At 38.5% G+C, this 12,755-nt stretch overlaps 1 protein-coding gene across 2 annotated transcripts; it reads left to right on the top strand.

The window, feature by feature from the left end:
• Positions 1–867: 867 nt before the first annotated feature.
• LOC133930373 (carboxyl-terminal-processing peptidase 3, chloroplastic) lies at positions 868–5,539 on the top strand. Of its 2 annotated transcripts, XM_062377009.1 has the most exons (12): positions 872–1,347; positions 1,424–1,505; positions 1,730–1,860; positions 1,939–2,025; positions 2,101–2,179; positions 2,799–2,887; positions 3,190–3,231; positions 3,416–3,535; positions 3,956–4,042; positions 4,116–4,265; positions 4,700–4,807; positions 4,898–5,539. In XM_062377009.1, the coding sequence occupies exons 1-12, from the start codon at positions 1,012–1,014 to the stop codon at positions 5,144–5,146; spliced, it is 1,560 nt and encodes a 519-aa protein (XP_062232993.1). In that variant the 5' UTR covers positions 872–1,011; the 3' UTR covers positions 5,147–5,539. The 2 variants fall into 2 exon arrangements, with proteins under 2 accessions (XP_062232992.1, XP_062232993.1); XM_062377008.1 differs by having other exon boundaries at positions 868–1,347; positions 1,730–2,025.
• Positions 5,540–12,755: the final 7,216 nt, after the last annotated feature.

The following is a 12,755-nucleotide window of genomic DNA, read 5'->3' as shown; positions in this document are numbered from 1 at the left end:
GGAGCAAGGCATATGAGACTACGGGGGTGGTTAAGGTTAGGGTTTCAATCCCCATCTCCTCTAGCGATGCCACCTACCGCCTTGAAAGGCCGTCATCGGCTTACTGTGCCGAGTGCTGCCGTCTGATAGGGCAACCACCGCGGGAGGATGGGGTTCGCATGACATGGTTGGCCAACAACCATGAGGACGAGCTTCGCTAATATGGGGTTGGTGCGCCGCCACCAGCCTTAGGGTCGCGCTACTGGCTTATGTAGCTATCAGGAGGAGCGTGACCGGTCGCCTGCCTAGGACACATCATCCTAACGGACACGCACAACCGTCATTGGTGATTATTGATTATTTAGTTTGCAACAATTCACTTCTGGCCCGCTCATGGAGCCGGCGCGTCACATGTCGTGACCCAAAGTGGCTGAGGATGCCACACGTTAGGAGAAGAAAGCTGACCGCGGGATCAGGAGTTAGCCATTAATCACAAATTAAGAGTCTATTTTGCATAGTTTCATGTCTAAAAATTCTTAGAACTGGTCATCCCTAACTCTAGAAATTTTTAGAGTGGTAGTTATGAGCAGATTAAGGGTATTTGATTTAGGTATGTTTTGGTAGAAATTTTTAGAGCTAAAGCTATAGACAGATTGATGATATTTAATTTAGGTATCTTGTTCTTATTTTTGATTGAGAATAGATATTTAAATTATATTATTTTATCGTACAAATTTCCAAACCTGCATGAATTTAGAAGTTAGAGTTCTACCAGGTCTAAGAAACCCGTAGAGTATCTGATTGGCGCACCACCAACTCACCAACCAATCGCCCGACCGGAGATACTTGTGCGAACCTGAATCCGCTACGTGGATGCGGGGAAGATCCCTCGACACGGATCTCCTCCCGTCCACCAGACCGGCTACTCCATTGAGACGGCACAGCCAAAAGATTCTCGTGGACGTCTCCGGTGGCCAGTTATATCCGGCACGCTCGCAAGAACCGTGAACACACCGCTGCCGCATCGCGTCCATGGAAATGGTGGAGTGCTCCCTACCGGCCGCTGCCGCGCGCGCCCCGCGCCCGCTCCCTCGCCGGGTCCGCAGGCCCACGACGGCGGCGGTTCTTGCGGGGAGAGCGAGGCTCCGGGTGCGGTCGGAGAGGCGAGAACAGCCGCCGCCGCCGCCGACAGTCCGGGCTTCCGGGCTGGAGCACGGCGGCCGGGCACTGGGGCAGGCGGCAGCGGGGCTCGCCGCCGCTGCCGTGGTGTCGTTGACCGGGTTCATCGGGGACGTGTCTCCGCTATCGCCGGCGGTGGCCCAGGCCGAGTCGCTCACCGTTGCCTTCCCCGTCTCCAAGGCGCGCGAGGTGGGTTCCCCCAATGCAGACGCGTGTTTCCAAGAAAGGTGGATTCTTTTTGTGATGTTGTTTGAGTTCTTGGTAGGTGAACCGGGTGCAGAGGACGCTGGTGGAGGCGTGGGGCCTCATCCGCGAGACGTTCGTCGATCCCACATTCAACCACCAAGGTATGCCTGATTTTGCGTTTTTAGCGGCGAAATGGTGCAGTTTTCAATTGATAACTTTGATAAGTGAAGTGAAATTAGTATTTAGTGCTGTAATCATATTGAAGTTGCATTTACAAGAGTAAAAAGGCAAGTTACAAAGTTCCTGCAACACCAAAGTCTCCGCCTGAACACAAACATAATAAAAGAAGTTATTTTCGATGTGCGTGATTTTGCTGGCTGTGCAGATTGGGACCAGAAACTGCAGCAAACCATGGTGGAGATGTTTCCACTGAAATCGGCGGATGCCGCTTACAGTAAGATCAGTGGGATGCTGTCCACGCTTGGCGACCCATTTACAAAGATCATCAGCCCAAAGGTATGCATGTATTGGAATGGTCGACGGCATTTACTATGTGACCTGACTTATGACAAGTCTATGATTGTTCGCATGCAGGAGTATCAGAGTTTCAGGATAGGAAGCGATGGGAATGTGCAAGGTGTTGGAGTGTTTATAAACAGGGAGCCAAGCTCTGGACGCTTGGTAAGTTTGTTTCTTTTCTCCAGTAAGAGGACTTCAGAAGAGAGTGTTTCAATTCCTCACCCATAATTGCTGCAGCTTGTTATGGACTGCATTCAGGGAGGCCCAGCAGATCGAGCTGGCATACACGAAGGCGATGAGCTAGTTGAGATAGATGGTATTTACTTTCTGTACTATTAATCCTTTGTAGTAATTGCATTAGACATACTCCATATTTACACATGAATTCAGTTTTATCTGTGGCACGTTTGCGGAATTGTTATCTGTTATTATTTGTCCCTGAGACATCTATTTGTCTAATCCTGCCATTCCTTCCATTTTCAGTGCCCTGAGACATCTATTTGTTTTATCAGTACGACATCTATTTGACTTCAGTATTATATTTTTTAACACTGAATTATTAGAAGGGTAAGAAAAGAATAATACAGTTTCATACTATGGGCAATCATTATAGATGATGGAATGCTAGATAATCAGCTGTAGTGTTGATTTACGTTTACCCGTTTACTTTTTACACTATTTTGTGTTGGTTGACAACTGTCAAAGGTGGTTGAAAGTTGTTGAGTTATGATTTGGACAAATAATCTCAATCTTTTATTTGTTGCCAAACTAAAATATTCAAATTCTATGGCAATGCTTTGGAAAGAGTAGAAGTGGATCTTTTGCAATTTACCCTTCATCATCAGTCAAAAGTGAAAGCAATTTGTTCCATCATTGGGCAACCAAGTTGTTCCAGAATTAGATTCCATGCCCATGATATTTTTCTGATTTTATAGGGAAGAGTGTTCTTGGGTTGGATGGAGAGGCTGCGGCTCAGAGGCTGAGAGGCCGTGTAGGAACAACTGTGAAAGTGAAACTGTTGGATGTATTTCCTGATACTCAACTTCATTTATTTCCTTATACTTGGTTTCGTTTATTTCTCCTTTCTTGGGCATAAGATGTATTCAACTTGACAAGTACACATTCAACCTTTTAACTTTGTAATGATAAAATTCCCATGGTTTTGGTCTAGAATTAAAAGCATGTTCTCATAGTTCACCTTACTCGCTAGCATACTGGACTCAAATTACATTATCAAATCCCTAATTCCCGTCAACCTAGACGTGGAAATATTTTTCCTCATCTTACTGTGTTTGTTTCCTAATTGATGCATAACCATATCTCCAGGGCACTGAAAATAGAAGGAGTGGCAGGATAAGACAAAAAGAGGTAAATGCCTAACTTATTTCCTGCACAACTTTAAAAGCTGAAAGATTTTTACATCTGTCCAATTTGAAAGGCATGATTTTGTCCAATTTAGTCAGAGATGTGTTCTATGGCCACATGAGAATTGTTCTATTATGAATATGATTGGGTGTTTCCTAATTACAACCAACACCTTTCTTTCCCAAAGGTTCAGATATCTCGTGAGGTTATCAACCTTTCACCTCTATCAACTTCAATTATCTCTCATAGGTCGGACGATGGCCATGAGTGCAAGACAGGGTATGTCAGACTAGCTGCCTTTTCTCAGGTGGATACTTTTCATATTTTGGATTTATCATGTTTGCACCTAAACCATACATTATCTATAAAAAAAAGTTAGATTATTTTTCTGAGCATGGAGTAATCAACTCAATTCTTTCACAAATTTCCCAGTGATATGATTATATTGAGGGCAATGTAAATATTTAGAGGCTTTCATTAGCCAGTTATGCTAAAAAATGATATCTATTCCAAGTGATAGATGCTAATACAGATGCTTACATTATGTTTTCCAAGTGAGTTATTGAATTTCAGATTACTTTATTTATGGTTCATATTCAAGATGAGATCGAAATCCCTGAACTGTTTTTCCGGTTAACTTATCTTTTCTTATTTTAATTCTCAATAGTATGCTGAAGTACTGCTGTACGATTTTTTTGAGACCTGATGCCCTTTTCTTTTAAACCAGACTGCTGCAGCTGAAATGGAAAATGCCATAAAAAGGATGGAGGATGAGGGTGTTCAGTCGTATATCCTAGATCTGCGGAACAATCCAGTCAGTCTATTTTAACCCAATTCGTCTGCAGGATGGATATATTTTTCTTGTATTAATCTTCTATTTTGAACAGGGCGGTTTAGTAAAAGCTGGTCTTGATGTGGCTCAAATTTGGTTAGATGGAGATGAAACTCTTGTCAACACTGTTGACCGCGACGGGAACGTGCTACCAATAAATCTGATCCAAGGGCATTCTTTAACACGTGATCCTCTTGTAGTGCTTGTGAGTTTTCTGTTCCATGCACCTTGGACTATGTTTCTTTTCTATTCAACATGGGTACGAAATTTGCCAAAAGAACCGCTATACAGCCATGCTTAATCATTTAATTAGTTCTACCTCTGCAAGATTGTTTGTATGGTTCACATTCTCAATCATATTGTAGTTCTTGTAAAAGATTACGGTACCAGAAGCCTTTTCTCAGTCTTCATGAAGTAGTCCTCGAACCTACAAACTGAAACATGATTTTTAGTTCAAGATGACATAGGAACTTTTAGTTAGTTGTTTTACGTTTTTTTTTCTCATGGACAAAATAGAACAGGTAAAAATATTTCATTTTCTACTGCAGTATGTATCTGTGATGACTTCCATTTATTAAATTGACATAAATCTTTTTTCTTTATTTGATGCCTGCACTGTGTTCATGTGTACAAACATAGGTCAATGAAGGAAGCGCCAGTGCAAGTGAAATCTTGGCAGGGGCATTACATGACAATGGACGTGCTATTCTGGTCGGCCACAAAACCTTTGGTAAAGGAAGAATTCAGGCAAGAACGATTTCACTACATGTTTGTGCTATTTGTGGGGTGTAAAATGCTTGAATGTGGTATGTTTTACAATTATGTATAATTGCGCAGAGTGTGACTGAGTTGGACGATGGCTCTGCTCTGTTTATCACGGTCGCAAAGTATCTTTCTCCAGCACTGCATGAAATCGACCAAGTGGGAATCCAGCCTGACATACAATGCAGCCCTGATATTCTGTCTTTGCCGAGAGCGCCTTCGCTAAGAGAAAACAGCGAGGCCACAAGTTTGGAGATGGATTCATGTATCATGATTGCGGAGCAAGCATTGGAAATTGAGCAAACGAAGGGGTCCGCTTCATAGATGGACTTCTTCTGGAAGACAGGAACTAAAACCTTCTCGTCTTCGTGGGTTGCTCGGATTGATGACCCATGAGATTCAATTCAGCTTGTTGGCTCTCTGTATATTGTTGTATTTTACATTAGATAGTATAGCTGATAGTATAGACTTAAATAGTGCTTTAGGGTATATATATAGGCTGATCCTGACATGTTCGAGTTTGGGTAAAAAGGCACCGGAGATTAGCTCAGTGGTTCATGGAAATATGGCATATGCCAGTGTCATTGATTCTCGGCATTTACGATTAGAAATTCAGAATTGTAACATGTAAGGCGTATAATTGGGATTGTTGACTATTCTGTAATCTGGCATCGAAGGATTGCGGGATTAAATATTAGAAAATCGAGACTTGAATAAGGACCTTTGGACAAAAGCCATAATGTTTCCATACAGGTTGTATTAGGGTAGTAGCCATTTGTCAGCATGGGAAGGGATGGTGACGTCTTAAAAAAGAGGTGAATTAGGACATTTAAAATCTATTCGGTTCTAAAAACTATATAACATAAATCTATATCAATTTTTATCTAGATGTGCTCTGTGTTTATCTAGTGCATCTACTCTACCGATTAATTCGTTTGTAACTTATTTAAAAGGGTAAATTGTAAGAATGTAAATATAGAAACGTAAATGTGTTACAAAAAGAAGCGCTATAGAAACACATAATATGCAGAAAAGCTATAGAAAATATGTTTCAAAAAGGACTATGGGAACACGTAATATGTAGGAAAGCTATAGAAAATGTGTTAAAAAAGAAACGCTATAGAAACACATCTTATGCAGGAAAGCTATAGGAAAGATTTTACAAAAAGAAGCACTATAGGTACATATAATATGCAAGAAAGCTATATGAAAAAATAGGAAAAATAATTCATGATAAGACATAATAGTACAATGATAGTACACTTTGCTTGCTAGAGAGGCATCTTGGATCGATTTTCACAAGGTGCTTTTTTCCTAAAAAATGAATGCTATATGAAAAATGTTACTACTACCTATGATAACATATATCATACGTGTTACTATAGCTTAGTTGTAGCACATTTTATTACATATAGGAACAACTATTATGTGCAACAATAAAACCCTACCATAGTAACATAGGCAATAAAAACACATATCAAATATGTTACTACAAACCTCTATAACATATTTATTAATATATAGTAATACATATATGTGTTATTACATCCCAATCTTGACGTAGTAAAGAATTATGCCTAGTCAAAGCAGACTGTACCAACTAGAATCAAGTAGATCAAAACCTAGTCGAGTTGACCAAAAATCTACTAGAGACCAAATCAAAGCTACTCAAAATCGTCTCACATCAAACACTAGATATTCTAGCTAGGTTTTGGATAGATTAACTTGACAGGTTTCAACAATTTTGTTAGTCTCCAAAACAAACACATGATAGCCACAAGTATAAGCAGTATATCTAAGAAAAATACCATAAGTTGATCTGGACTCAAACTTATTTAAATTTCAAGATTTCAGCACAAATCACTTACAGCCAAAAACTCTAAAATAAGATGCACTAGTCCTATGTCCAAACCGTAGCTCATATGAAGTTTTACCCAATTTAGATCTCAAGAAAGCACGGTTTGAAACATAACAAGCAGTAGATAAAGCTTCAGCCCAAAATTTTCTAAGAGTAGAAAATTCATCTAACATGATCCTAGCCATCTCAACCAGAGTTCGATTCTTTCTTTCAACTACAACATTTTATTGAGGTACTCTAGGTGATAAAAATTGATGTTTAATCCCTTTTTCAGTACAAAAGTGATCAAAAGAAGAATTCTAAAATCCAGTTCCATTATCACTTCTAATCTCTCTCAAGGATCATTGGAAATCAACAAACAATCTAAGAACTAAACTTAAAAAATAACCAAAAGCTCCATCCTTAGATGCCATAAAGTAAACTTAAGAAAATCTAGACTAATCATCACCACTAACAAGCACATACCATTTACCTCCCAAAGATTGAATTCTAAAAGGTCCAATAGTATCAAGGTATAAAAGTTGACTTGGTGCATTTTTCATAACCATGGGAATAGGTAGGTCTGAACCTGAATGCATTTTACCATGTCTACAAGAAGAGCAAACTAACTCATTATCACCCTTAAGCTTAGGCAAACCACAAATAAAATCTAAACCACTAACTCGAGTGAGATGATATATACCAATATGACCAAGTCTACAATACCAAAAGAATAAATCATTAGAAACATTAGCAACAAGATATATAAGCTTAGAATAAGGTGATGCATCAAAATGAGCTTTAAAAACTCTTTCAAAACATGAGATCTAAAAAACAGATCACCTGAAGCATCTAAAATTTTACATTCATTTTTCTTAAAGCACACCTCAAGATCATCAATCATTTATGAGATAGAAAGCAAGTTAAATTTCAAGTTCTCAACTAGAGCAACATCCTTGAATATAAACTTGCCATTTACCTACACTGTACCATTTGCAACAACTGATGTAGAAGAAGCATCTCCAAAAGTAATACTTTTATCATGAGATGCATGTACAAGGGAGGAGAACCAATTCTTATCACTGGACATGTGGCATGAGCATCCGGAATTGACTAACCATATGTTCTCCTTCCTCGCTCGAGAAGCCTCATTACCGTCCCTGTCAAGTTCATCCTCGGTTGAGCTTTTTTTTTTGTTGCTTGCCATGAGACACAATCCAGCCAAATCACACAATATCTTGCTCTTGGATGTTGTGTCATCCTCGCTACTCTCTGAATCAATGTCACTCAAGTTGACTTGTTCGAGTGCCGAAAGAACTCAATGCACAACCTTACAGTTGAGAAAGCTCTTCTTCTTGTCATTGAACGAATGTTTCTTTTTTTCTTCTCCTCTTCTGATGCATTATCTGCAAGATAAGTATAATTAGAACGAATATGGTTGAGATCACTACATTCATAGCATATTTGAGGACCTCCACTTGCTCTCTTCTTCATACGCACATTATGCAATGCTTTAGAGAAACGAGTAGAGAGTAGTGTTAAATCTTCTTCAGGAATCAACTCATGCTGATCATCGATTAGTGAAGATATAGAAGAAAAAGAAAAAATTGATGCAGAAGATTCAAAATGAGTCATGCTAGGTTGAGAGACCAAAGAAATTGATTTATTAGCATTCTTCCTAGCAAAGACATCTAGCTCATGAGTTTTCAATTTAGAATAAAGAACATCTAATGTAAGTGTACTCATGACAATAGATTCTCTAATAGATGTCACCTTCATCTCCCATACCGACATGTCTCAAGCTCTTAACAGTTTTCGTGCATTTTTAGCATCAGTATATGTAATATTAATAACACGCAGATTGCTAAGAATCTTATTAAAGAAAGCAAAGAAATCATCAAGAGACTCATTGGGTTTCATCTCAAATTTTATGTATTCTTTCTTATATAAATCTTGACGTACCTCTTTAACAGTAGATGAACCTTCATGGTAATCGCAGAGTGCTTTCCATACCTTGTACGCTGATTTGAGATGTATCACTCGGTTAAAGTCGCTCCTTCCTGAGCCTTGGATGATCAAGTTCTTTACCTTGCTATTTACCTTAACTGCTGGTATGTTCTGTTCCATCACTTCATATTCTTCGGAATCACATATGGCTTGTAGACCTTCTCCCAAATTGCAGCTTGAATGTAAGCCTCCATTTTTGCCTTCAGTACTGAAAATCAGCTCCATAAAAAACACAAGGATTTGTAGAATACCTATCTGAAGCCATATTTCTAATTACCGATTAAGATCAATTGGAAAGAATATGGCTCTGATACCAATTGTAGGATCGAATATGCGTAAAATACCCAATCATAGGGGGGTGAATGATTGCGAAAACCAAATTCAAAGATTAACTCACTAAAATTGAAAATTGATTAAAACTCAATATTCCAGTCGAAACATATTGTACATGCTCTAGTAAAAAAGATGTAGAGAAAGATGCATTGGTCCGATTGCCCTAAAATTTGAATAGTAGAAACTAGATTCAAAGAGAAACTATTCCAAAAAGAATCAAGTCAATCGGATATGTGGATCAAGAATTATAACTAGCCTAAGCAGACCATATCAATCAGAATTGATTAGATCAAAACCTAGTCGAGTTGACTAAAAAGCTACTCGAGATCAAATCAAAGCTAATCGAAATTTTCTCAGATCAAACACTAGATATTCTAATTAGGTTTTGGATGGATTAAACCAAGATGAAAAGTCACTAAAAACATGAAATTAATTGAAAACCAAAACCAACACACTAATATAAGCAAACCGAACTACTGATAGCGCATCAAACCATCTATGCTATCCAAGCATATCTACGCAATATGTTAGCAACTCATGAACATCATCCTAATTTCATTATGCTAAATCACTTTGCTCTAAAAATTTCATTATTCAAACCAATTTTTCATCACATGATCTCACATTAGTAAATCGATGAAATTGTGTGAAGATGAGTTCTCCATCTGGGATATTCGTGTGGTTTGGTTATAGTGGATGATTGTGATGGATGGACTTGTAGACTTGCACAAGTAAGTGAATACCATTTCCATGAACTAACTCATGAGTTGGATTTAGAATGTCGTGAGGCAATATCAGAACTAATAGTGGAGGAAGAGACACTAGTAAGCCCTGTTATCCATGAGCTCAATCAAAAACTAATAGAAATGCTTTATAGTGCAAGTGTGTGATGATTATTTTGTTCAAAGACATAGGATATGATGTAACACCGTGTACCCTCTCCATGCATCCAATATTTTCCTGCAATTCTTGAGGTATATCTTTATCTTCAGAAAGGGGATCCCTGGAAGAAAGAAAACCACATATAGATAACCAAGGTGTCCCATAACCAGGAAGGTTTATCTCCAAGAATAGAAAGGAGGAGTCTAGAGGACGTACGACACCCCCATATATATACAGAGCCAAGAGACCCTACAGAAAGGATCAGCAGAAACAAGTCATTAGAGAGCACCACAAACAAGGCAAGCCAACAGAAGCCAAGGAGGAAGTCACGGACTAAGTTTAGATCCATCTAGGCTAGCTATACCCCATTATAACAGGCTCAGATAAATACAAGATAAATAGTACAAAGGGTTATTATCCTCAGGGAGGCCCAAACGTGTCTAAAAACCCATATGTGTTCCTCTTGCGATTCGCCTACTCAAAGCATCCCCCAATTTTTTAACAAGTTCATTAGATCAGCGGTTCACCAATCATCAATAGCTTGTGTCATCCATGAGGATCATGAAAAAAGGCATCAAAGAGTCTACAAATGACATGCCATCGACATCACGCAAAGTATTCAGATGAGGGGTTCTATGACAACTTTACCTCTCTTCCTGACGAACCGATGATCGCTCGAGTGGATTTCAGCGACGAAGTTTTTGGCAACAATTCAAGCAAAGAGGTGAGCCAATTTATGGATCAATGTGCCAAGGATTATGGCATCGAGTTAGAACCACTCGGTTGCCAAGACAATTGTGAATGTTCAATTCACAACAAGTTGGGATCAATCCCCGCAGTTTCTGACAACATGGATTGTCAAGATACCAATCTGGAGCAATCCGATGAAGCATCCATGATGGATCTGTATTGAGATCGGTTTAAGAAACAAACCAATCTCATCTATGTGATGAGCCTAGGAATCATACCCAATAAATAGCGTCTTCATTGATGATAATCATTATAATATCCATACCTTAATTGACAAATTGTCTTACAAAAGACCTTCAAGCGTTAAAGAACCAATTAATTGCAGTGGATCCTAAGCGTAGTCTTCATCTTCATTGATAACTCCACAGGAAAATCAACGAAGAACACCGCCCTAGAATGCACCTTCCACAAGGTCTTTGAATTCTTTTCCAACTGAGTGTTTGGTTATAGCAAGTGTGAGCACATGTCGTACTCAGCAAGTTGTGAAGGAATAATATGCATATGAAGGCTTTAACAAGGATAAGGCTCGTTTGGCTCTTTTGTAGAAAACAATATTTACGTATAAATATTTTAAAAATAATAGTAATTGAATAAATGTATAAATAACCAACCACCTCAAGATTTCATCCATCCTAACTGAACTAACTAACCACCCAAGGTTCTAACCACCCATGTCGAACACCTAACACCTCAACCATGGCTCCCACCGCTAAGGTTGAACCACTAACAAACCAACCTCAACCATGATTACCACCATCGTGATTGACTTACACTTAACTATAGTTCCCACCACCATAGTTAACACTACTGACCAAAACATCAAATTATAATTATGGTAGGTTTTCTATGCCGCTCGTGACCATGAGCACGACTACATATTTAGTTTTAACTCTTCAGAGGTTGTACTTTACTCACAAGTCATGATTTCATCACCCACAAGCAGGTGACTAAGTCTCCATTTTGCTCGTGTTAGCTAGACACTTACACACTTTCAAGGTGTATGGCTAGGAGGTCACTACAAAGCCTTTATAATGCCCCTCTTAGTACATGTCTACCCTCTAAGGTTTCACCACCGCGTGATTCCACCTCAACAACAATGGAAGGCCCCTCATGCACCTTACGAATCTAAGGAAGTCCATCCCTTCCATTCCCCGTACCACTAAAAGGTCTACACTATGCTGAGAGTAAAGCAAATTATTCCCATACCAGGCTTGTGGTTGTACTATAAATATAGAAAGGTCATTCCACAAATCGGTCCTTAGATTTTGAGCAAGACTACCACTTTCCCAATTGTACATCACATACCAGCCTTATCATACCACTTGGTCAAATCTCTATGCTATGTTGCTGCAAAAATTATTCCATCATATATTATCATTGTTGCATAGGACCATTGTCAATTTCATAGAGCAATTATCGTGATTACCATCCCAAAGCAAGGTACCCTTCCACAACCCAAAACCATACTAAGACGACAAGGATGATAAGGGAAAACTAGGGTAAAGCCTAACTCTTGATATTCCCAACAAAATTATTAACATGCATGTTTGTAAAACAAAATATTTTAGAAGATGAGATAAATATGATCAAGAACATAATTTACCTTCACTTGACACAGTTGGGTCTTCAAAGTCTTGATCCTGGAATCCTTGCAGTTCCTCTGGAACACTGGCGTCTACTCATCAACACAAACAAAAAGGCACACACCAATAAACACCAAGATCCAAAAAGTACCAAATATCACACAAGAAACATCATCACACACTAGATCATGCTTTTTTGGACAATCTAGCAAAAGAAAGGGTCAAAACGGAACTACGGTTAACAAGTTATGATTTTCTAAAGATCAAAACAGGACTAAAAAGATTAACTACATATGCAATTATGTTGCTTGGAATTTTTCTAGAATTTTTCCAAAGCCATCTATAATTTCTGATATTTTTCTGGAATTTTCTAGCATTTATTTGATTTATCAAACTATTAAATAGAATTAAATAAACCTAATAAACATTATGAAACATTATAAAAAATTAATTTCCTAATTATTATTATTTTCAAAATTATTTTTATACTAAAAATTCTATTTATTACGCAATATATAATAATTATGATATCAACACATAA

The sequence above is a fragment of the Phragmites australis genome, chromosome 10 (assembly GCF_958298935.1).
Source record: "Phragmites australis chromosome 10, lpPhrAust1.1, whole genome shotgun sequence".
In the NCBI taxonomy this organism is placed as follows: Eukaryota; Viridiplantae; Streptophyta; class Magnoliopsida; order Poales; family Poaceae; genus Phragmites; species Phragmites australis.
Note: the sequence above shows the minus strand (reverse complement) of the source record. Positions and strands in the feature narration are given on the sequence as shown.